Raw genomic sequence first — 26,464 nt, 5'->3', positions numbered from 1 at the left:
GTTTTCACCTAGGAGTTGAATGAGGAGCAGCATGCTTCTATCACACTGCTCACAGGAACAATCTCCAAGTGTCTCTTCCCTTCTGGCCTGCTCCTGTGACTCTAGGGTTCACTGAATAAAATGCCATAAATTCCTATCTGTCTGGAGTAGCACAAAGGGTTGTGTAGGCATCTTCTGAAAAGCTCTGCTATGCAAGGAGAATCCTTTATGGTTCTCAGGCTAGTAATAGGTACCTGGAGAGTAGCCAGGAAAGGGCCAGGTGAAGAGCAGCATCCCAGGCTGTAGGCAACATTTGCATTTCCTCAAATTTCAGTGTCTTTCAAGTGACTCTGAGGAAAATTCACCAATCCCCCTTTCTTTCTGCCACAGTGGCCTATCTCATTGGTTACAATAAAAGTAATTAAAGAAATAAAACAGATTACTGCCTGATTGAAAATAAGATTGGCTTTTCCAATGTGCCATCCTGGGTGGGTATTCCTGATAAAAGGAACATTCATAAGGTAAGAGATAACAAACATTGTTTCACTTTATCTTCAGTATGGCTTTTTGCAATGAAATTGTGGTGTTTAGAAGGTACTATCAGTAAACTTTGCCTCAAAAAAAAAATCCTAGTATATTTAACGAATGTGTAATTGTGAGAAGATTATTTTATTCTCCCATCTCCAGAATAAAAGCTCAAAATGTTTTTCAAACAACAAAGAAACACAGCAATCTGCCCATTGTTTAAAGTCCTTTTGGTTGTGGATAGACTTCTGTTGTGAACTATAATATCTAAATTCAGGGATAAAAACAAAAGCAAAGTTGCATTACGAATGTACAGCTGTGGGACATATGCTAACATTTCACGGACATTTAGACCCAATGAAGGAAAGATGTGCTAAACTTGACATCATTACAGAAGAATAATTGCTATCATTTTGGGTCTATTGTGAAACAAACTTCTTCGAGTGAGTATATTAGAATGAATTATTTTAAAGCAATTGGAAAGAAAGCTAATGTAATGAAAAATGAACCATTTCACCTTTATTACAATGTATTTACAAATTAGTAACAAATGCCCAGTGAAACTCAGGGTTCAATAGTTTAATTACCAGTCCTATTTTCAATGGTATAACGCTTAGATTTTAAAATTCACCACTAGTTGAAACATATATGATCTCAGAGCATGAAGGCAATTTATTTTATTTGTATTTATATTATGTTATGTTATCATGTAAACCTATTATTTTGAATTTGGCCACTCAAATATAAGATCTTTGTGGCTATCAAATTTTCAAATGATTTTGATTTGAAAAATTAATTTTTTTTTCCTAATGATAGTTAAGTTATTAGGCTAAAATCTGGAAACTTGGCATAATTAAGCTATTTTGGCAATGAATTAAATATATTTCATGCCATTCAGCTTTTTAAATAAGAAATAAAAAAACAAAACACCACTGATACTGACATTTTATAGGTAAGCAGAAATTGCCAGAGTGGATCAGCACGATTGTCCATCTAGCCCTGTATCCTGCCTCTGGCAGTGGACAGAATCAGTTGCTGCAGAGAAAGGTGCAGGTAACTGTTTTAGACAATTAGGGGAAACAATGTGTTACACTTTTTCCCCTAATGTCCAATAGCTCAGGGTTGGCTTTGCCCTGAAGCATGCAAATCATATCCCTTCTGATACTTTAGGGGCTGAAAATCTGCCCATCTGAAATCAGAGAGTTTTTCCATTGATTTCAGAGGGCCAGGATTTTATGGTAGGTGCTTTTAATCTTTATTATAATAGATCTTGGTTTTCTCATTATAATAACTACATTGAAAATTGTCCAATGTCTAACTTGAAAAAAGTCAGGGAATTAAAAATTTAATGAAGTGCTTTATGTTTTATGCACATTGTAGCCTTTGTGTTCCCAGACTCATGCCTAAGAGACAGACTGTCAGCAAGTGACATGATATTTCGTCACTTTTGTGGGATGAAGCTAGACCCTACAGATATTATTTTTCATGTTTTATTTATGATGTTCCTATGCTACACAGAAAATGACCTGACAATTCAGATACTATTGTTCTGTTCTTTTTGCTAGCCCGCAGGAGTAACCGGACGGTGTAAATGCTATTGTCCTGCTGTTCTGGTTGCAGGTTTGTAGCATTTGTAGGTCATGGGTTTTCCAAAGCATCTTGCCAAGTGTTTAAATTGATGTTCTGCTCTAATGAACCACAGAAGCCATTACTTTTCTAATTGCCTGAGTTACAGCGCTCTGTACAAAGCCATGGATTGTTCTTAGTCATTTGGAGTATAAAATAGCCAGGATATCCTGAAAAAGGAAGTGGCGGATGACCTTTTACATCTTGCATTAACCTGTTGCTAACATCTTAGAAACAGTTGCTCTCTGTTCTGTTCTTGGCTCGTGCTGAACCTGCTGCTTTGAGGTAAATGTATTATGATCAGTTTCTTGGCACACAGCCACTTACTGCATTGAGACTAGAAGGGCATTAAGAGGCACTTACGCTCTGCAATTCTGGGCTATTTCCACGGGGATGATCAGAGGAGGTTTTGCAACATTACCTGTGGGCCGAGATCTGCAATGCCTCTTCTGTGAGGTGAAGAACGGCTCCAAGTTGTGCTGAAGTTAGGTGAGTTGTGAGGTACCTTGTCAGAGAAGACATACTCACACAGTAGACAGCGATTGTCCCTTGAGGTATGCATGCTACCCTCAGCTACATGATTGGAATTTTACTCACTGCTCCAAATAAACATTCTGAGCATTTCATTATCTAGACAGTTTTATCTTTTTAGACAACACTCAGGGAAATAAGGGTAGATTAAGAATCCTTTCCTAATGAACCTCTGAGGGTACAGAGTACTGTGTGTCTATTAATTCTCCACCAGATTAGGTGGCCAGGCAGAGTGAGGAATGGGTAGAGTTTTAATGCTGATGCCCTCCTGCCCACATGCCAACAGCCGACCTAAAATAGCAACAGATTCCTGCTCTCCTGGAGCAAGTGGGAACCAACAAAGGAACAGAGTCTGATTCACAATTCCTTTTTTGGCTACTCTTGGGACAATATAGCTACACACTGCTCCTTAGAGTGAGACCCAAAGTCTTTCTTGCCCTTAATATAATATTAAAATGTAATTGCTTTAGGATTTACACATGAATTGCATCATGTAGGCCAGGAGTTCCTAAACTGTGGTTGGCAGATGCCTGGTCATCTGGGAGGTGCTAACTGTGTACATGATGCTGGCTCTCCTCCAGGTTTGCAGTTAGACTAACAGAACAAATGGAAGGGCGAGGCAGCCTGTCAACCTAGATAGTGAAACGGGTTGCAAATGTTCTAAACTATATTTCTAAATGTCTAAACTATATCTTGATGGAAAATTGGGTTTTTGATTAACTGAATTTTTTCATACAACGTGCCTGCTTTTAGTGGCCAGTTGATGGTCTTACGATGTACTGGGGATGGGCATTCCCATAATGCAGTGCATCCCTTCCCAAGAGGGGAACATTGGGGTGAATCCTGGGGATTGTAATTTGACTAGGAAGCCCAGCCTATAGAAGAGAAGGGGAGCATGAGGCACCTGAACTACAATTCCCATAAGGTACCACACAACACTTTCTTTTTGAAATGTTTTAGTTTTCAGCTAAAGTATTCAGTTTTAAAATGTCTGCTGAAAATTATAATTTTCCATAGAAAAATTAGATCAAATGAATTTTGTTTTCATCAGAATTTTCTGTAGCCAGAATCTCTTATTGAGGACCGTAAAAAAATATGCAACGGTGTTCCTACTGCTAGCTTTCAGTTTAAGTAACTTCTGTAGTTATCACTGCAATATTATACAATTATTTAGCGAGAGGGGAGGTAGTCTTCATATTAATCAATTGGATGTAAGGTGGTCAACACAACCACTGAAAAGAAAGAGGGAGCCCACAAGATATTTCTCTTTTGAAATGTGATCCACACTATGAAAATGTTTGCAACCCTTCTTTGCCTAAGCAATTAGCTGTATGAAAGATAAGGAAATGCTCTCTAATCTTTTCATTATACCACACACTTCAGAATCTGCCTTTTCCACGTTCTTGGAGCCACCCTTCATGTCTTAATCCTCCATCCCTCACACCAGATGTTTCCTAAACTTTATGAGAAATATAGTGGGGTTATTAGGTCTTGGAAAAGCTGCAGGGAGAATTGGGGTTCAAGTCCATTATTTGTCCCCACTTGGGTTTATGGGTTAGATCTTGAAAATCCCCAATAATAAGAGTAGTTCCACTGAAATCTCAGTGAATTCTACTGGAAGAGTCCCTGCTGAAATCAATGGTACTAATCAAGTGATTGTGTTTTGCCAAATCAGACAATGTTTGGAAGAAGGAAGCACTCGTGTAAATACATGGATTTATCTTCTGCACACAAGCCACAGGGCAATTTCTGTGCTCACATATACTCATCTAACCCACATTGCAGTCAGTGGGGCAGCCCTAGTGTAACTGAGAAGAGAATTGGTCCTAAGTGCTCAGCTAATACAAAAGTAGAGTTCTCCGGTATCTGCTTCCTTCTTCATTTGCCTTTCCCACCTTGGTTGTCTGAAGAAGGCTGATTTATTCAGCAACCTGACAGAGGTACCAAAGCTTCTATGAATGCAGTGGCTTTGGTAAGGCAGTGGCTTATTCAGGACAAACAACTTTTGCTATTGGAGTTAAAAGAGCAAAATTATTTATTTCTCTAGGAGATTCAGCATTTCAGGGGTAAGTCATGATTTCAGATCTATACAAGCTTCTGCCTATATTTCCTCCTCTTCTCTTGCAGCTTCCCTAGCTATAGCTTACTGGCATCTCTCTCTTTTCTTTTGCAGGGAACTGGGACCCACCTATATCCAGCTGTGGTTACATATCTGGCAGGCTTCAGCTTCTTGCCCTGCAACCGCTAGTGCCAACTCCTCCCTGCCTTCAGCAAATGCTGGGGTGGGATATTCAATTTTCAGACTTTTCACAAGGGCTAGAAAATATACTTAAAGCTCCTGAATTCTCATGCCATCTCTTGATATTAGGAACTGGGATTTGATGACAGAGCCCAAATGATGGCAACACCTTAGGCTTGGTCACATCAGAGGGCCAGTTTGCTAGCCCCAGACAATATTCCTTGTTTTAGATACAGAAAATTTCATTCTGGTCAAATCTTTTGAAACAGAATAAGCTTTGTTAGTGTCACCATTCTAGATTTCAAGCAGAAAGATGGGTTTTGATTGATTTCAGATTATTGATACTTCACTTTGTTCTGTTGGCTTCGGTTGGGTTGCTAAGCAGAAGAATAATGAGATATAAAAACCTTCAATAAACTTTATTTTCACATTAGAGATGGCATAGAAAGTGTCTAACAGGCCATCTAACAGGACTGTGTGGTGTTGAAGCTTTCTTTATGTATTACGAAGATAATTCTTGCAGTAAGACAAAACCTACATCCTCCTATTGTGTCCCACTTGAAACCTCAGAGATTTCTAGAGCTGTTGGCTGAGAGCTGGGCATCGAGCAGTGCTGTCATTTTGGGTTTCTTTACAACAGAAATGTATCTACTCATTATAATGCAGAGTTGTGAAGCAGGAACTCTTAATTTCTTTTACTTTCCACATGTCACCTATTGCTGATATGGTAAGTTGGGCTATGCAGAGAGACCTGGTAGCTGCATAGGACCCCCAATAAAATCAGTGGGGCTCTTTGCAGATAAAAGGGCCTCTCCTCATAGATCAACTGACAAGATTAGGGCTGTGAGCTGTTTTTAATTAAGAAGAAACCTGCCTAGTTGACAAACATTTTACGTTTTGCTCTTTTGCTTTTTGTTGTTTATGTGTCAAGCTGCTTCTCTTGGATTTTTTTTTTTAAAAGGCAAACAGTGAGAAGTGCAGGGAAAGCAACAACAAATGCAAAACAAATGAACCTTACAGGGAAATTGCTAATACCAGAAACCTGCTGCAGTGCTTTATTATTTCATTAATCTTTTCTTACAGCTACAAAAATGTGGCATTTACCTTGGCACAGCGCCACCTTCATTATACTTATTGCTGCAGTTGTACGCACAGAGGCGAAAGCTACCCTGCCTGTAAAGTTTACTAAGATAAAGTCTCCAGAGATGGAGGTCACTGATGGCTTTGACACATCCATTGTGCCACCCACTGAAGAAAGTCCTGTCACAGACATATCGGAAACAAGTGAAATGCCAGTGGAGTTATCCACGCTGAACTCGGCCTTCAGAACGGCCACCACTCTCTTTCCTTTTGAAAACTTTACTCTTGACACTGCTGATTTCTTTTTTAATTGCTGTGATTGCTGCACCCCTGTGTCAGGTCAGAAAGGGGAACCAGGAGAGCATGGACTACCAGGTAGGGGAAAGCAATTATTATCCTTATTCATGTCTCAAGAGGAAGTGGCAGCTGTAGCATGTGAACTGAGCAGAAAGTGGCAATGAATCTCCAGTTCTATGAAGTCTTGAATAAATGATCTTGCAGGCCAGAACCTCATGCTGTGGGTTTCACACCAGCTGAGGTTTGGGCATAATGGATTCATATTACATATAATATCAAATACAAAAAATCAAACTATTTTAAAATGCTTTATTAAAACCAGTGGAGCACGTGGGCCAGTCCAGTCTGGTATGCCCTACAGACAAGTTAGTTTTAGCCAGTGTGGCGTACTGGAAAGACTCCCCGCTGGCCATCCCCCATCCCTTTCGTTGGCCCACATCTCTGTGTGCAGGGCTGGGGACTTCAGGGTAGGACTGTGAATGTGATGACAGATGCAGGCCCACAGGAGCTGCCAACATTCTGCTTCTTTCCCTGTTGCCCTGCCTTGAAGGAAAAGGAGCAGCATTGCCAGCTCCCCTCCCACAGCCCTGTACACAGAGGAGTGGCACCTCTCTAGAGGGGCAGAGCTGGGAGTTCTGCTTCTTTCCCTGCTGAGAGGCAATGGGGAAAGGAGCAGAACCACGAGCAGCTCCTCCAGCTACCATACCACACACAGGCCCTTCTCCCCCCGGTAATGTGTGATGGCGAGGGGAGGGAAGGGGAAGAATGTAAGGATCCTGGGGGGGAGGCATGGAGTCAAGTGGGGGTCACGTGGGGAGGTCACATGCCCACTCTTTAGCTGGTCTGCCCTCCCCCTTCTTCACTGCCTATAAGAACTTGTGTTTACTTGCACCACGGATAAAACAATGCTAACTCAATGCTAACTCAGGGCAGGTTACACTACGGAAGAAATTCAATTTGAGATGCACAGTTGGAGTCAACGTGCCTTAAACCAAATTTCTGGGGAGATTGACTGTATGTGTGTGTGTGGGGGGGGGGGGGGGCGGGGGGAGGTGTCAACAGGAGAAACTCTCCCGTTGACTTTCCTTACTCCTCATGACTCCTGTGGAGTACAGGGGTTGATTTAGTGGATCCTTATGAGATCTTCTGAATCGAACCTTAGAAGATCGATCTCCAGAGTGTTGATCTTCATGTAAGTACAGACAAAACCTCAAGGTCCCAATCTGTAAGTTCCTCATATGTGGAACTTCAACTGAAATCAGTGTACTGCATGTGGAGGACTCAGGTTCACACTCAAAACTAAGGAGAATTAGAGTTACTGTAATACACAATCTCCTGCACAATACTTCATCTCCTTCTGCCTCTCTCTCCCCTTGTGTCATAGAAATCCCAGAAAACTGTCTATTACATTGCATACATGATGTTGTTACAGAGAGAAGGGCATGATTATTATGTTATTTTTTTCAACTGTTAGTAGAACAACTGGCACGAGGCAACCCACAGAAGAAAATAAGGCCCTTGCTCTGAGGGTAATTTACAACTGAAAACAGACAGATTATACAAAAAAGTGCACCGAGACAAAGGACTGTGTTATCTTACATAATTTTTATTGCTTTATAATGGAGTTACACCTGGGATTTGAAAAGAGAGTGAGTGGCCATTTGGAGAAGAACAGATTATCCCAAAAAGTTTTAATCCCGTTCCCTAATTTTAATCTTTCCTATTTTCCTTGTTTGTTGGACCCTTAGAGCACTGAAATTCAAAAGAGATAAAACCTGATAGGCTACCAAGTTCCTCCACTAACGAATGCACGTTTTCTCCCATGTGTGTACAGTCTGATTTTATGTCTTCCAAAACAGTGAGACTTTTACTACCTCTCTTAGGAGACTATTTTACTCTCAAACAGGATTTACTAGTTGGGAAAGTGTTCCTGATATTCAGTTTGAATTTTCCTTGGCTCACATTGATCTCTTTAGTCATTATCACATCCTCATGGAACTCCACAGATATTTATTCTCCCTGCACTTTTGTGTTTCCAGTCTTTTAATAGTTGTGGGTTTTTTCATATTCCTTTTAGCATGGTTTTGTGACTCTTTCATGCTGCCTGAAAGTAGGTCTGTGTTTTTCTGCAGGGTTATATAGTAATTAATAATAAAGTGCCTGACCCTTTCTTAGAAATATGGAAATTAAATGCAAAAGACAAACAGAGGCTCCAAATTTTAAAATATGATTCATTTGCTTTGCTCAATAAAGTCTTTATAAATCTCTATAAATATTTTATAAGAGCTATGTGTTTTGTAACGTAATATATTACATATTATGTAATCTTTCTTTTTATCATTAAAATACACACCCAGACAGGGTCTGATTCTGACTCTCTTACATTGAGCAGTACCTTAATCTGCAAGTATTCACATTTATTTAATGGCACTACTTTTGGAGAGAGAGATTTTTCATCTGAGTAAGGATGGTAGACTCACACCTAGAACTTTTAAAATATACTGTATTCAAGGGACTCTAGTCTCCCATTGTTAATAAGGGACTGACTTAGGGACAACTTTGTACAGGCAGTCCCCGAGTTACGCGGATCCGACTTATGTCGGATCCGCAGTTACGAACGGGGCTTTTCTCGGCCCGGAGGACTGGAGCGGCGGGATGCCCAGATGCGCTGCAGTCCCACCGCCCCCGTCCTCCGGGGTGAGAAAAGCTGCTCCCCGTCTCTCTGGTCTGCAGGGAGACCGGGAGCAAAGCCGCGGAGCACGCCCACAGCGGGACAGCCTGGGCACGCCTGGGCTGTCCCGCTGCGGGCGTGCTCCAAGGCTTTGCTCCCCGTCTCTCTGGTCTGCAGGGAGACAGGGAGCAAAGCCGGGCTGTCCCGCTGCGGGCGTGCTCCAAGGCTTTGCTCCCCATCTCCCTGGTCAGCAGACCAGGGAGACGAGCAAAGCCGTGGAGGACGCGGGCCGCCACTCGCGTCTCCCTGGTCTGCTGGGGGAGGGGGGGTGAAGCTAGTGCCTACGCCTGGGGTAGAGCAGCTGGGGCACTGCCAGGTTGGTCCCGCAGCGCCGCTCCTCGGCGCCATTGTACCAACCCGGCAGCACCCCAGCAGCTCTGCCCCAGGCGTCCTGATTCAGCCGCTGCTGGTCAGTTTCAGCAGTGGCTGAATCAGGACGCCTGGGGCAGAGCAGCTGGGGTGTTGCCGGGTTGGTACAGTAGCGCCGAGGAGTAGGAATAAGAGATCCTCCGGAAAAGGGCTTTATTCCGGAGGATCGCGCCAGTCTAGACGCTTTTTTCCGGCTTTTCCCCAAGCCGGAAAAAAGCGGCGGACATGTTTATTTAAATCCGCGGGGGATATTTAAATCCCCCGCGGATTTCCCTATTCTGACTTACCTGCTTTGCATGACTTTTCCGGAATTTGGGGCCAGTGTAGACGTAGCCTGGGTTTATAGCTGTATAGCAGTTAAAAGCTGTTTTTCAAGCTAAACCAGACCTCCAAACTCAAAAATCAAAGTCTTAAGGCTGGTATGAGGATTTGTACTCTTGGGGCAGGGCCAGATTCAGACATGCTGAGGTCCTAAGATGTGTCAAGTGTAAGAGACCCTATGACATTACCAAAAAATGAGTATTGCTCTAACAGGACAATGAAAATAGCAATAATAAAGATTTATATTTACATATATACCAGTACACAGGAAAATATGCAACTAAAAATTAGTAATTTTTTTGTATTTAGATGCTCCTCATAAACTGAGACCCTATATTGTAATTTATTTAGCTCGTGCATAAAGCTGGCACTGTCTAGGTGAAAGACAAATGTCCATGAACTAACCAATAGATATACTATATATAAATGAAATAAGGCTGTGATCTTCATATTTAATGAGAGCATTTAGCCACACAGTTCCCATTAATTTCAGTGACAGCTGCATGGCTAATTCCTCAAATTGGTTTTGAACAATTACAGTGTTTTATGAAGGAAGGCTCAGTAACTCCCATAACCCAAAAGAAAATAGCCAGTTCTTCTCTGTTTTCACAAAGCACACATCATTATGAGGCACTCCCATTATTTGTGTCTTATTACCTAACGTTCATAGGTCACTTTATAGAGTTCATGCTTGTCAGTCATTAAAAAGACAGAATTCCATTGCCTACTGAATTTTCAAATGTTCATTTTCCAGGTTCTAAAGGAGAGCCAGGAGATACTGGCCCTCCGGGCCTACCAGGAATTCCTGGACTTCAAGGTCCAAAGGGCTCCAAAGGAGACAAAGGTGAGCAAAAATAGGTCTTTCCAAAAGCACGTATGATTTATTTCTCATGTATTTTTTCAGTCTAATAAAGCAAAATTGTAGGAGAAGTCATTTCCAAAAGCAATCAAAATGTCTTGGTACAAATAAATACCTTGTAATTCCCAATAACTTATAGGAGTGTATTTAGAGAAAATAAAAATGGATATTCACGAAAGCCTGATCCAAAACTCATTGAAGTCAATGGGAGTCTTTTTATTTACTTCAGTGGGTTTTGGATCAGGCCCATGTGTAGTAAAGATCTTCATGAAAGTAACAGGCAGGCTTAGAAGCAGCTTTTAAACTTTAAATATCTCAGACCAAATTGATTTCACTACACAAAAGAGTAGAATTTAGTTCATTAGCCATAACTTCATAAAAAAAGCTCCCATTTATTTGAATATTCTTTGGACTACACCCATAGTGTGGTCACTCTACTATCATGTATCACTCTGAGTTTGGCTCAGAAGTTTCTTGCCCATAGAGAAAACAGGTTGAACCTCTCTAGTCTAGTTTTCTCTGGTCCGGCAATATCCATGGTTCAGCATGATTTTAGTTAGCCAGATGTCCACTTATCATGGATATGGCCAAGTTTCCTGCAGTCCCATTGGCTGTGTCTAGACTGGCAAATTTTTCTGCAAAATCAGATGATTTTGCAGAAAAACTTGTCAGCTGTCTACACTGGCCATTTGAATTTCCGCAAGAACACTGACGATCTCATGTAAGATCGTCAGTGTCCTTGTGGAAATACTGTGCTGCTCCCAGTCGGGCAAAAGCCCTCTTGCGCAAATCATTTGCGCAAGAGGGCCAGTGTAAACAGAACAATACTGTTTTCCGCAAAAAAGCCCCGATCGCAAAAATGGCGATCGGGGCTTTTTTGCGGAAAATCGTGTCTAGATTGGCCACGGACGCTTTTCCGCAAAAAGTGCTTTTGCGGAAAAGCATCCTGCCAATCTAGCCGTGTTTTTCCAAAAATGCTTTTAATGGAAAACTTTTCCATTAAAAGCATTTTCGGAAAATCATGCCAGTGTAGACATAGCCATGAAGTTTATTTACAGCCACAAGATGCTAAACAATATTGACCTCACATGGTTCGGCAAGTTCTCTGGTTTGGCACTAACTAGGTCCCCAGAGTGCTGAACTAGAGAGGTTCAACCCGTACTTAAAAATTGTTTAAAATGTTGGATCACGTAACTAACTGTTATTTAGGGCAATGCTTCTATGTTTGCAGTTGTGTGATTTTTCAGTAGCACTAAACACTAGGCACCTGCACTTGAACAATCACTTGTCCCAGAGATGGTTGCTGTGGATGAAAGAAACTTAGAGAGTTGGGTGCAATACAAAAGAGAGGAAAAAGTCAACCATATTGAAATATTTGCAACAATCATAGGTAGCTAGGCAGGTTGTGCATCTTCTAAGCCATCCTCTGATCAAGAGGTTTGTTTGTGTGGTTATTGGTTCTACTAATCATTTGCCCCAGAAACCTGTGTTCTGATTTCAAATGAAAATGTGCTTGATGGTCATCTCAGAGTTTTCATTTTGCATGTCATTAAACTACCACACACATGACACAATTCAGCTCAATTGCCTGTTTCTATTCAAAGGGTTTAGTGTATTGAAATAGTGCATGAGGACTGAATTGTATTGACACAGCTATAAGGGGCTGCGTGCACAGCATTTCCACACATTATAATTTGCTAAAGCCAATGCAGTGAATCTGGTTTCAATATGTACTGAATGCACTTGAATATTTTTTGAGGAAAAAAAAAGATGACATTAGAGTGTGATTCAAGCAATGACCTCTGTGATGATGTCCCCTTTTAACTAATACTTTCTAGGGGTATCAAATGAAAATGACAATACCAAGTCTAGTGGTTAGCAGCATCTCTACCAGGCCATTAAATGACAGTAAATCCTTTCCCTCTCAAACATTATTGATTGTATACCGTTATTTATTTTATAGGTAGTAAGATGAACAGTGCAAGTAAGGAAGTACAACATGTTGGGTAGTTTGATGTGTGTGAAGTTTTCAGTTCAGGGGTTTCAAGGAACTTTATTAGGGCTGACGTTTTAAAAGTTCATTTTTACTACAGGAGCAAGTGTGACACATGCAGACACATACACATGGCGTAAGCCCCATGCATCATAAAGAATGTTTTGCCAGAAAATATATCCATAGAAGCATATTAATGGTCCTAATGTCTTAGGAGATAAAGGAGAACATGGTGACCAAGGAACAAATGGAATTCCAGGGTATCCAGGCAAACCTGGAGAACAAGGTATGTACGGCTACACCAGAGTGTTCAGCTACATTGATCTATCTTCCCACAGATAGGTGCGAGTGTGTGTGTGTTTGTGTGTGAATGTATTCTGCAGATAAGAAAATTTATTCTTCCGCAAAAAGGAACTTTATGAGACAGAGATAAAATTCAGACCTGGCAGTGATACTTTTGGGCATATTTAGATAATGGGAAAAGCCCCATCAGAGATTGGTGAGCTCCTCTGATACAGCCAAATGTACAGGGATGTGTGTGAAAATGGGATATAAAACTCTGTTCTCCCAGTCTCCTGCTGCTGCTGCTCTGTGCAGACCTGTTGTCCCTGTGTTGCATTAGTGGAATCTGGGAGTATGTCTACACTGTAGAGTTTTTTTCCACACAGCAATCACATTCTTTTGGAAAAAAATCGAAAGAACAGAGGTTTTTTTCTGACATTGGTAAATCTCTTTCTATGAGGAAGAATCTATTTCACGAGGCATACCGGAGCGGTCGACAAAGGCTTCCCTTGTTGACTGCGGCGCGTCCAGACTGCCCCGCTATCGGTACAGCTGATCGGTACAGCGCGGCAGTCATTTTGATGTAAACGAAGTGGTGATTATTTAAGTCGCCGCTTCATTTTCCTATGTCTAGTAATCTTATCTACATGGCGCCATCGACAGAGCCACGTAGTCTAGACATACCCACAGTGACCAGCCCAAGGCTTGCAGTGTTGTGTGTTTTGGGGTATTTTTCTTTCTTGTGACTCTTTGTTTCTATCTTTTTTTTAATAGGTGAAGCTGGAGTTAAAGGAGACAAAGGAAACTCTGGCCTTCCTGGAATGAAAGGGCAGAAGGGATTGAAGGGGGACACTTGTGAGAATGGGACCAAAGGAGAAAAGGGAGACAAGGGAGATCTGGGTTTACAGGGGCAAGATGGAGAAAATGGAGACAAAGGGGAAAAGGGAGACCTGGGGGAAAAGGGGCTTTGTGGGGATCCAGGGGAGAGAGGTGAGAGGGGGGAAAAGGGAGAAGCTGGAATAAAAGGGGAAAAAGGCAGCAAAGGAGATGCTGGAGTTGAGGGTATTCCTGGGATGAATGGACAAGAGGGAGAAAAGGGTGAGCCAGGCAGTAAGGGTGAAAAGGGGGACTTGGGACCACCTGGTGTGATGGGACCTGTTGGGCCAAAGGGAAATCCTGGTAGTAAAGGGGCACGAGGAACTAGTGGAAAAAAAGGCTCCAGAGGTATCAAAGGCTCTAAGGGTGATAGCTCAAAAGCCCGAAGATCAGCTTTCAGTGCTGGCTTGTCAAAGTCTTTCCCTCCACCTAATGTCCCTATTAAATTTGACAAGATTTTGTACAATGACCAGGAAGATTATAATCCTTCGACAGGCAAGTTCAACTGCAGCATTCCTGGAGCGTATGTCTTTGCTTATCACATGACGGTCAGAGGGAGGCCTGCTCGCATCAGTATTGTGGCACAAAACAAGAAGATTGTCAAAACCCGTGAAACACTGTATGGTCAAGAAATAGATCAGGCATCTTTCCTGATTATTTTGAAATTAAATGTAGGGGATCAGGTTTGGTTGGAGGTTGCACGGGATTGGAATGGGGTCTATGTCAGTGCTGAAGATGACAGCATATTTACAGGATTTCTTTTGTATCCAGATGATATTTTTGAGACCTTAACATAAATATATGATGATAAATACGTTATTAAGAAGTGAAACATTTCTTTCATTCACATTATCAGTAGGAAGAAGAGGGAGAAGGGCGAAGGAGAAAGAAATGGTCACTTTAGTGAAATAGACGTCATAATCTGTCTATACAAATATTTATATTTCTAAGAAACTGATTAATTTCAACTAAAAAGCCCCCAAAGTGCAACCATCCTCTATAGTGATGCCTAATTTTTTGATTATATAAATAAATATACAAATGCATTCAGGAAAATATAGATCCCAAAGAGATTTCATTTACTCTTCAGACCCATATCAAATCATTAAAATCACAGAGAAAGTCAATATATTAGTTTAATTCAGATTAGGCCAAATCTTGTGGTAATTATGAATCAAAATATCCATGGGAGTCAGTATTGAAGTTAATTGGAATTTCAAGTTTTAGATAAAGATTGTAGGATTTGACTCAGAGATTAATTAAATACAACTTCAAGTAGTAGGTTTCTTCAAATCATGTTCATAGATTTAAATAAAGGTTTGTTGTCAAATGACTATTATGTGATGCTTTATACCTGGTAATGCATGGAATAAAAGGTTGACCTAGAGATTATAGTATAATCACTCAATCAGTGTGAATTACTCTGTTCATCAAATTATTGTTGTATATAGGAGAACTGAGTATCTTTGGAAGAGCAAAGAATAAAATAAGATGATTGCCTAATTTCATTTGTTTCCCTATACTACACAGACAAAAATACAATCATGTTCTGTTTAACAACACTGCATCTGATGAAACCAGTAGTTCAAAAGATTTAGAGAAAACGCACTTCTGTAGATGGTGTTTGGCTGCCACATATCATATGATCAGAAAGCCCTATAACTCAGTGAATGTTTGAGCACGTGGAAAATTAAAAACAAAAAATTCCTTTGCTAAAGCCATCCTGAATTTAGGAAAGGAAAAATAAAAAATGAAGTACTTCTAGGATTACTTATTAGCTCCTTATTAGCTCAAGGAAGTGCTGTCCCTGAGGTTGTTCAATGCCTTCTCTCATATTAATTAATTAACATCAGTATGATATATGGAATGGTTCTGATAACTTTCTTGCTACAGAGAAAATTCTTCTCTCCTGGTTGTTGGTGCTGGAACTATCACTTCTTAGGCAATCACAATGCAACAACTACCTGCACTCACAAACAAAATTACACTTCAGATAGAATGACCAAAAAGCATCCTTGTTCTTGGGTGATAGGATACTACAAAAGCATTCAGGGAGCCATAATCTCACCGTGAAAGAGTATACTACCCCTTTAAAGGACGGCTGGAAGCTCACAACCAAAACAGCCTGTGTGTAATTAAGGAGTCTCCCTAGTCTGGGGTTGGCCTGTATAAACAGAAAGAAAAATCTGAGGGGAGAAAGCAGATAAGAGAGGGAGGTGGTATTTATGAGTGAAGGGTTTCATATACAGATATACTAATTATATACATAGGAAAAAACCAGCAAATGGTTTGGTAGCACTTAATAGACTAACAAAACATGTAGATGGATGTTTTGTTAGTCTACAAAGTGCTACCAGACCATTTGCTCACTGTTTTTTTTCTGTAACAGACTAACTCAGCTACCCCCTGAAGCTTATATACATAGGAACCACTTTACCCATAATTAAAATATGACCACCTCTGAGGTGAAGCATGGCAACTTTTTAGCAATGTGCAGCAACCGTTTAGATCAGAAAATGCAGTGCTGTGTTGCTACTGAATAGGGAATGTAGCCAGGACAAGGGTTCAGCAGCTGTCTTCATGCACTTTTTGCTAGTACTGTAGTCAAAACGTTGGTGCACATATAATCTGGATGACACAAACCCCTCTACAGCTTATCTCAGACTCCTGGTGACTAGCTGGATGAAGGTCTAGACTTTGCTTTAATGACTGTATGTGGGATCTTAGAACTCTGGTGCTCAGATTAGGGCCTTATGAACTTTTCAGCAGCTGATATATGGACACAAAACAAAAATCTGGAACAGAAAGTAGCACAGGAACACTTTTAGTGGTGGGGATGCTGAAAGCCAGCCCCCTTACCCAGTCTGTTCCATCCCCCACCAAGTTCAGGGTGGGCATGAGACCAGGAACAGAGCCCTGGCACCAGCAGCCTACAACTGGAGTCATGGCCACTGGGATCCCATGCATAGGGCAGTGACCACTGGGGAATGGGCACAGGGCTGGCAACACAGACCTGCACCCCTTCTTCCCATGTCTATGGGAATAGGTATCGAATTAAAGATTTGGCAAAATGATTTGATCTTCTAATGCTGTTAAACATCCAAACCAACCCATGGAAAATATTTTCCAGGGCACAAAGCAATGGATATGAAGATGGGGGGGGGGGGGGTGATTTAAATGTTATGCGTGAAGGCTTAAACAAATCTCTAATTACTAGAATCTAGGTAGAGATCTATGTAAGGCAGTGTTTCTGAAAGTGCTTCACAAAACCACTTTGAGAAACATATTAACTGGCCACCCCAGTTTGTTTATTTACTGGCGCTGTGGCCACGGAGCCTCCGGGCTTCATTGGCTCCATTTCGTCCTTAGCAGCCAAGGGGAGCTGTGGGAAGCGGCATGGGCCAGGCCACCACTTCCCGGTGCTCTGCTTGGCTACAAAGGACAAAACAGAGCCAATGGGAGCCGCAAGGCTCTGTGGCTGCAGCGCAAGTAAATAAACAAACCGGGGCGGCCAGTTAATGTGTTTCTCAAAGTGGTTTTGCGGACTCTTTCAGAAACACTGACGTAAGGGACAGATTGTTCTGTCTGCTATAAGTTTCTTTCAACTTCCTCCGCCAGAAATAGGGCATGGAATTAGATGGAGCTTGACTCTGACTCAATATGACTATTTTAATGGTCAAACAGAAGAATTCCAGCATGGCTTCTTAGACAAAAGGGCTGCGTCTAGACTGGCAAGTTTTTCCGCAAAAGCTTGCCAGCTGTCTACACTGGCCTCTTGATTTTGCGCAAAAGCACTGATGTTCTACTGTCCGAAAACAGTGCTTCTTGCGCAAATGCTTTGATGTTCCCGTTTGGGCAAAAGCCCTTTTCCGGAAATGCTTTTGCGCAAAAGGGTCAGTGTAGACAGCTGAAAACTGTTTTGTGCAAAAAAGCCCCGATGGCAAAAATGGCGATCGGGGCTTTCTTGTGCAAAACCACGTCTAGATTGGCACGGATGCTTTTCCGCAAAAAGTGCTTTTGTGGAAAAGCGTCCATGCCAATCTAGACGCTCTTTTCTGCAAATGCTTTTAACGGAAAAACTTTTCTGTTAAAAGCATTTGCGGAAAATCATGCCAGTCTAGACATAGCCAAGCAGAAGTAAAAACTGTATTTGTATTCAACAACATAAAATCCCTAGAGGTCAACCATGACATAAGGCCCCATTCCAAAACCCATGGAATTCAATGGAAGACCTCTCACAAAGTTTATGGGCTTCAGAACAGATACTTTATGAATAATACAAACATTCACTAAAACTAACAACTTTAATTAAATTAAACAGTATTTCAAAACGTTAATTTAGCTGTACTATCTGCCCAAGGCAGGCATTTGCTGGAGCATGAAATCACATCCAACAGCATTAACACTGCCATGATGGCATTTCACCAAGAGAAAGCAACAGGCCTAATCAGTTTTCCAATAGAATTGTACACACAATGTTTCTGGCAGAGCTGTGCAACTCCACTAGTCACCTACATCCTCACAGTCCACAGTGTTCCATATACTGTACAAATATGCAAAAGAACCACTTCACCTGTAATTAAAATATGGCAACCTCTGGGGTGAAGCATGGCAATTTTTTAGCGGTGCATAGCAACACACCACCACCTTTTAGATCAGAAGATAGAGATATGCAGGGTGGTGTTGCTACTGAAGATGGAATGTAGCCAGGACAACACGGGCTCTGCAGCTGGCCTTGTAGTTTTTAACAGCAGTCAAGACCTTTGTGCACATATAGTCCGAATACCTCAAAGCCCTTAATATGGAGGATACTTTCAATAGTGACTGAGAAGGTAATCTGCTACATTCTGAACCAGCAACTCTCTTTCTTATCTATGGAACAGATGACTGTCTTTTAAAAAGATGGAATGTTGCATACAGTTTTTGTTGACTCAATTTACAGTCATTTCCAGATAGATCACTTTTTTTGGCTCAAACAGTTCAACTGTGATCCTCCAAAAAGGGATATATTTCATTATTCAGAGTAGATCACTAAGTTATCTACTAAGTACTAAGTTATTTTGAATTATAACTATATTTTATATATATTTTAAAGTTGTTATTTGTCCTACAGCAGCATTTAAAGGCCTCTACCATGATAGGGATCCCTTGTGTTAGGTATTGTACAAACATATAGCGAGACAGCCCCTGTCCCTCACAATCTAAATAGACAAGACAGACAAAGGAAATAGGTACAAAGAGTTTAAGTTAATTGCCCAAGCAGACCACTGGTTGCAAAGCAAGGATCAGAACCCATATCTTCTGGGTCAGGGACTCTTATCTGCTGGGTAGTGTTCCCTCACAGATAAGGACACCAGCTGTGGTAGGTTAAAATTTTCTTGTGATATTCTATCGCACAAGATCCTGATCTAATGTTAATTGAAGATCCTGGCAGTCTTTCCATTGATTTCAAGGACTGCTAGACCAGACTTTTAGAAAATACAGTGAATTGGAGAGAGGAAGTTTTTTTTTCACACTTGGTTCTATCATTTGTCATCATGCCTTCAATATCTTCTTTAAATACTACCATAAATCATGTACAGGCAGTCCCTGGGTTACATCAATCCGACTTACATCCGATCCCTAGTTACAAATGGGGGGGGGGGGGGCCACAGCTAGTGCAGGGCGCTTCCCCCCAGCAGACCAGGGAGACGCGGAGCGGCTTTTCTCACCATGGAGGACGCGGGTCTGCTGGGGGGAACAAGACACCAGCCGAAAGGGGGCACTCCAGAGCGGAAAAATTAATTTCCTAGGGAACAGCAGGAGTAGCAGGCAGTGAGACCCATTGTGTTACAGTCCCCACCTTGGGAGCAACAGCTCTTTCCCTCTTCAGCACTAGAGCTGCAAGTATCTTGTTAGCCTTACGTGAAATTAACAAGTCCCTTCCAGCCTGGCAGAGGTGAAGCTGAAAAATTACCCAGTGGTGTGGGTGGGCAAGAATGGGGAGGAGCAGGACAGAAGGGAAGAGGGGATAAGCCTCAACCCCACACCCTGGCTGGAGCAGAGCAGAGTAAGCCCTGAGGGGATGGGTCTCATTGCAAAGTGGGTGAGTGGACAATGAGGACCCAACTGTGGCTAAACTCCTGTTCCCAACACAGAATTTTTCTTTAAAATTAATCCTGTGGATAAATTCACACACACACTTCACAGGAAGGGATTTCCATTTTCTGCTCAGCAGAATACAACAACAGCTTTGATTGTATCAATATTTCACTGTGCTCTCCAATGACTATTGATTACACTTAATACCTATTTCACTGAACCATCTGTAGCAAATTCTATTTGGAACAGTAATATGCATTGAATAAACTTTTTTTAGTTATAAAAAACAAAGATTCTGACTATTAAATGAATAACTGGGATCTTTCAGGTACCCCAAAAGGAAGATTTGGATATAGCATGAAACACTGAAACTTATGATCAATTTTTAATTAAAATATCAACCGAAAAAACCTTCATATCAAAACAGTATGTGTTTTTCTTAGAATAAGGAAGTTGTATGAGAATCAGGGTCTTTTCCATCTAACTCCAGCTCCCCGTCCCCCCCCAAAATATGTACCTGTTCCGACTTACATACAAATTCAACTTAAGAACAAACCTACAGTTCCTATCTTGTATGTAACCCGGGGACTGCCTGTACTTCATTTCTGCTTTTTATATTGTATCAAGATTAACACATACTAAGGCTTCTTAAGTTTACTGAGAAAATTAACTTCAGAGAACTGTTAAATTCTAAGATAAAAGACAAGTCAATTTTAAAAGACTGACCCTATCTACCTGCAAAATTAAAAATGTCTGTCAACTCATCAGCCTCACAGCTTAATTTAAACACTGGTAATTCAAATATAATATGTACCAGCTTTATCAAGAAGTTGTGAACTAATCTGGTGCTTATTCTGTATATGTTAGTATGTGGTTTGAATTGGGAGTGCTACCCACCTAAAGGATCCAGGGACTGGTCTATAAATTCTTTGACAGCTGTTAAAGATTTGAGAAAAATATTATAAGTTTGGACTCCTGCTGTCATATTACCACTTAGTTTTGCATCCCCACTGCAACACACGTGGTCTGTGTAACAGATGGCTACATCCGGATACCTAACAATTTTCTGTTCTGCTTCTGTACTGTTATGAACCTTTCTGTATGAATAAACTATATGCCAATTCCTGGGGAAAACAGCTCATCAAGTTCTGGGGACTCTGAAGAAGCTTTCTACAAAATCCTTCCTAGAAACTGGTTGGCTGTCTGTGGCAGAGGGGCAACAGAAGTCCTTCAGTACATTTAAACTCTGCAGAAGGCATTATGTGGGGATACTACAAGCAGAGCATTTGTGAAGAGGTGTTCGTGCACTCATAAATGCTATTAAAAAGGTCTTGGAAAGTCCAGAAAGCCATATGTGGAAAGGCTGAGCCAGGCCAAGGGATGGGTAGCACGGTGCACATTAACATGAATCCAGTGGCCCCTACACCTTGTGGAAATGGGATGAAGGAGCTGTGATTAATTCAGCAGCTTGTAGGCACTGAGATATTAGTGGAAGGAACAATGTAGCAGGCTTGCTTGCTGACTTGGGGATGGGATAGTGGATTTCACCTCTCCACTCCCCTGCATTCCATTTGGTTAGAGTCTTTAGCCTCAGGTTTTATGTAGGTGGAATTAATTTGATAATGAACCACTTCCTAGAAAGGGAGAAGGGAATGGGTCATTGATAAAGCAAGCTGCTTCCCCAGAGGCTGGGTATCAGTGACAGCCAGGTGGTAGATACTATTTCATACTTGTACGTAACTTAGAACCTCTGGCCTGCTTGGTGATTTTTTAAAAAGTGAGTGTAAGGCATGTTTGTGTTCTTTTTTTTTCTTCAAATAAACCTGATTTAATTCAGATAAAACTAAACTGAATTCTTGCTATAGCCAGGGTTAATTATAGCTGGGCCCCATGAGAAAAATAAACCTATCTTCAGAGACAGAAGGAGTCCTCTTATCTAATATAAAATAACCTCAACAGCAATGTCCTGGAAAGTACTGTCCTTCTACATTTAGTGTCTTTCTTATTTCAGTATTTTAGCTATACCAAGTGTTTTGTTTATTAGTCCAAATGCTTTTAATCTACTCAACCTACAGCTGGGTTTATAAATTGCCCCAAACTAGCTTTAATTTTCTACCCAAACAAATACCTGCATTAATTCCTTCTCCCCTGCTGTAAAAGGGATTCACAGGGCTCTTGCCTTGTTAGTATTTTCCTATCTCTGAGAGGCCATGCAAAAGTTACCTGATCAAAAAAGCTTAATTTCTTTAAACCAAGCAAAGCAGGAGGATTGAAATTGAGGGGAAAAATACACAGATTTGCAGTCTTGCTGTGCATTGTGCACTGCAAATCAGTGATACTTGGCAGGTCTATTTTCACCTGCTGCAGAGTGGCTTTACCCTTTGTTGCCTGTTTTTTAAAGAAATCCCATTCACATCTGTTGCTTCTGTGATAAGGTAAGCTAGGAGTTCTACGAAGAGCTGAATTTTGGATGGATGTATAATAATTAGAACTGGTTACAAAACTTTTTTTGCTGAGAATTTTCCATTAGAAAATGCTACTTCAGATTTCTCCCTCCCCCCTCTTGCCCCCCCACCCCGTAGATGGACAAGAATTCCCCTATGGGGCAAAAATTTAAAAATGATTTTTTCTTAATTTTGAAATTATTTTTAGGAAAAAATATTTCAGTTCAAAATTTTAATTTTTTCCCTTTGTATCATGTCATGATGTCAGTAGTGTTGCATCATGACTGATCAAGTCCTGTCATAGGAAAAGGTAATAGTGAAATATTCTATATATTTTTAAATAGTAAGGGTAGCTGCTATTTAGACTGAAACATCTTATCTTATTTTCTAGGTCAAAATGTTCCTGTTTGACTCTTTGACTTACAAAATAAGGTAAGTACTCAGTATACTAAGGTAGGAGTAAATTGTTTTCAGTAGCCTAGAAAAATGATTCTGGGCTATCGCCATTTCTAGTAAATAATTGTTTGTATTTCCTTGTAGTGACTTCCATCTGAGAAAATCAATGTTCTCTGCAGGAGTGTTTCTTAAAGTGGGCCACAGGCCGCTTGGGAAAGCTGTTAATGGGTCACTCCACTTTGTTTATATAAAGGCTCTGCAGCTACAGAGGCTCATGTCTCCCATTGGCTCTAGTTCACCATTTCCAGCCAAGACTGCAGAACCTTTAGATAAACAAAGTGGCGTGGTCCGTTAGTAACTTTCCCACAGCAGGCCCACCGTGCATTTTGTGAAACTGCTGTAGAGACACTAGTGAAAGTGTCCTCAAGCCACTTCTGTGAAATGGGTATTATCATTCAATCTATTTACTGGAGGTAAAATGACTTACCTCAGGTCATGTAGGCAAAGAGAGAATACAACCAGAGATACTTCCCCCCCCACCTCCTGTCTCTTCACCGTGAAGACTACCTATCATTCCTCAGTATAAAATGGGCTCCCCTGCGAGAAAACCATCCTTAATTCCTTAGTCTGACGGTGCCTTTTAAACCAAGCTGTGCTAAGGAGCAGGGGGGGAACGACAGTGGGCTTGATTCTCCTCATGCAGTCATTTATGCTAGTGCCAAGTGCTAGTAAATCCACATGGGAGTGTTCTGCACTTGCTATGTGCTAATATGAATAAATACAGAAGCTATAAGGAAATGGAGACTTAGGCATAACATGCTTTCCCAGGACCTACCAGATATAATTCATACCCACTAAGCTAACTGAATGTGCCCCCACTGCAGAGGTGGGTTTTCAGTAGTCTCCACCTCTGCAGTGGGGGCACATTCAGATCACGAAGAAAGAGAAACTTAATAAAAATAAATTGAAATCAAATTGTATTGTCTGTGCTCTTCTATTAATAATGCCCTAACTCTTGGAAATGAATGTATGCCCCAGGAATTTTGTTAGTATTTCATGTCACTGTCCAGTTTTCCGTTTACTGCTTATATTCATATCTCGGTAGGGTCAGGCCTAGCTTCATTTTATACAGTGTCTTTCATACTAGCTCAAACTGAACTAACTACAATGATGTACTACTGGGTAGGCCCTGATTATGCTTGGTGCTGATGGGTCCCATGCAATCCACTGTAACGAAACTTCCAAATGTTTAATTGAGACTATTATAGTTCTAACTTGTTAATGCTTTTCAATCCCCGTTTTCCCTAATGACTTAATATGATGATCTGAATAGTATAATGCATGTTACAATACTAATGTCACCATGCAAAGAGCAACAATTAGCCCTAGTTGAACCCCTTTAGCTTCAGCGGGGTTATACGCGGGACCTCAGATCCCTATGCAGCTTCCTCCTAAAGTTTATACTACATCCTGCCTGCAATATTGTAATTTCTGTTCTACATGGTGGGGGCAGCTTCAATGTGACACTGAATAATTTGGTTCTGCTGGTGTTCCCTGCTACTCATATATCCTCTGTTCAAGGGGATTGTATTTGTGGGTTAATATGGCTTGTGTTCAAGCATGTCATCCCACTAGCTTTATCAGTGGGACCAAGGCTACATGCAAAATTGCACCCTGACTAATGCTGTTGCCTTTATATACTGGCTGCTGTAATCTGTCACCAGCTGCACACTCCTTTAGGAAATACTGTTTGTCATTAAGCTGCAAATCAGGAAGACATTCATGCTCAGTGAGGTCTTTTTTCATCCTTTCTTCCAGGTATATGAGGGAGGTCCTGACTCAACAGCAAGTTCATAAGAAGCTGCCGGGTAAGCAAGCAGCTCAAGTGCTGCAGATCAGTTTGAACAAAAATGTGTGTGTTTCAGTGACAGCATTGTGATTTCATGAGAAAAAATTAATAATGGTTTGGAAGACCCCCACAAAATGATCTCCGTTTAAGGGTTTCAGCTGACACATGTCATAAAAATTTGTAGCTTTGTCATCACATCAGTTGTGTGGGGAAAAACGATTGGGGGAGAGGGGAGAATCTTTCAGCGTGTGAATTAAAATGGGTTCAAGTGCTGACATTTTCAGTTAATAGGATGTATGTGAAATGAAGAAAATTCTTAATAGGGAATAGTTATAATGGTGGGGAGGTTAGTATTGTTGTTTTGCTATCTTCGCTATTATTTGTTCATGGTCAGAGCACTGCCATAATCTTATGTACCTTTTCCAGAGCAGTGTACCTCTGAGAATGAGACCAGAGCACCAGAAATACCACTTAAAGAAATCTTTTTGAACAGTGTACCATGCCACAGTGCAATTATTTCATGTCAGAATTCTCATGTACATACTATTGTATAATGTAGCTGGGTTCAGTTTAACTGTTGTGTCCTTTATCCAAAGGTGTTTGCATTGCATATTTGTACTAGATCTGGCAGTGGCCATTTTGAGTAATGTAGAAAACTGTTTCTATTCAAAAAATTTTTTTCAGTTGCTCTGAACTCCATTCAAGTACCTCTTGGGGCTGAATTTTCCATATTTGGTTTCAGCCCATAGGTTAAAACGGGGGGAAATTCATCCCTGGGTGATAGCTCTCTCATCCTTTACTCCTAGAAGAAAGAGAATCAGTTTATATTATAAATTGGGATTAGGAAATCTGGGGACACATGGCTTGTGTGTGAGCTACAAATACATCTTTGTTTTGTGGGTCTCACTGAGACCTGTTGCTTCCTTTGACAAAATGCCAAAGTTTATAATGCTCAATAAAAATGGAACCTCAGTGGAGCTGTTCATAAGCTTGAATGTTGGCATAAACATAAATGTTTATGGAATAGAGATCTTTCACAGTAAATATTTTTATTCACCAACAGCATATTTTAATAAAATATATATATTTTAATGAGTTTAGGAGTTTTCCAGATAATGATGCTGGGAGGGGGATGGCTCAGATGGTTCGTAATAAGGCATACATTTTTTTCCTTCTAGATCACCTGGTTCAAACACTGTGCAATGAAGACAGGTTGTTACTACACCACAGCTTTCTGGTCATGAATATACATGTGTATATATATCTATCACACTTATCTATCACATTTCCACTAGAGAACATCCAAAATTTTTACAATTTGTCAACAACTCTACTTTGTACAATAGAAATGTTAATAGACTTGAGAAATCAAGCAGTCTGAAAAAATGGAATGCATATAAGTAGGGAAAGTGAAGTCAGCTTGTTTTTTTTTTTTTTATATATATATTTTTTTAAAGTGCGAGTAGACAATTTGGCTCAATATACTGTGGCAAACAGTCTTGCTGCAGGAGTTCTTAAAGCTCCACTCACTTTATTCAGCAATTTATATTGCCAATTCTTTTCACGTACAAATTAATTAAACATAAAATTGGAGATGAGCAGACACTGAATTTTTCTCTTAGCTAATCCTTGTCATTTGGCTGAGTTTTGAAAAACCAAAATCATGGTCAGTTTAAATCTGTTCCTGCCTCGCACAACTTCCAGTATTTGAGGATACAGAGAAAATGGCTTACTAGACTTAATGCTGAAACTTCTAGGATTTTCTCTCTTCAAGTGAGTGTGTTTGTACATGAGAAAGTGAGACCGAAGTTTCTGTCAGGTTTAAAAACAAAACAAAACAAAACACCCCACATGAAACTGTGTGTGTGCCATAGTAGTCATGAGGAAAGGCATGATTGATATGCCTAGCTTTGGCACACACACTTAGGTATGAAAATCATGGTCTTATAGCCTGTCAAACAGCTAAACTAACTCAGTTTCTTACTG

At 40.8% G+C, this 26,464-nt stretch overlaps 1 protein-coding gene and 1 long non-coding RNA gene across 6 annotated transcripts in view; both read left to right on the top strand.

The window, feature by feature from the left end:
* OTOL1 (otolin 1) overlaps positions 1–15,042 on the top strand; it is a 63,752-nt gene extending 48,710 nt beyond the window's left edge. For 2 of the 5 annotated variants that reach the window (XM_089780782.1, XM_089780781.1), the window contains exons 7-9: positions 10,453–10,542; positions 12,765–12,836; positions 13,607–15,042. In XM_089780782.1, the coding sequence (XP_089636908.1) occupies positions 10,453–10,542; positions 12,765–12,836; positions 13,607–14,505 (1,061 nt within the window). In that variant the 3' untranslated portion in view covers positions 14,506–15,042. Of the gene's footprint in view, positions 1–366; positions 501–2,288; positions 2,620–4,195; positions 4,944–5,983; positions 6,356–10,452; positions 10,543–12,764; positions 12,837–13,606 lie in introns of those variants that run through there. The other 3 variants (XM_089780783.1, XM_089780784.1, XM_089780785.1) reach the window with 3 other exon arrangements.
* Positions 15,043–21,873: 6,831 nt separating this feature from the next.
* LOC142830864 (uncharacterized) lies at positions 21,874–26,054 on the top strand. Its single transcript, XR_012906395.2, has 4 exons — positions 21,874–22,224; positions 22,625–22,665; positions 24,448–24,497; positions 25,657–26,054. It is a non-coding gene; the product is annotated as an uncharacterized LOC142830864 (long non-coding RNA).
* Positions 26,055–26,464: the final 410 nt, after the last annotated feature.

Source organism: Pelodiscus sinensis, chromosome 10, assembly GCF_052426305.1.
Source record: "Pelodiscus sinensis isolate ZL-2025 chromosome 10, ASM5242630v1, whole genome shotgun sequence".
NCBI classification, from domain to species: domain Eukaryota; kingdom Metazoa; phylum Chordata; order Testudines; family Trionychidae; genus Pelodiscus; species Pelodiscus sinensis.
This window is presented reverse-complemented; position numbering and strand designations above follow the sequence as displayed.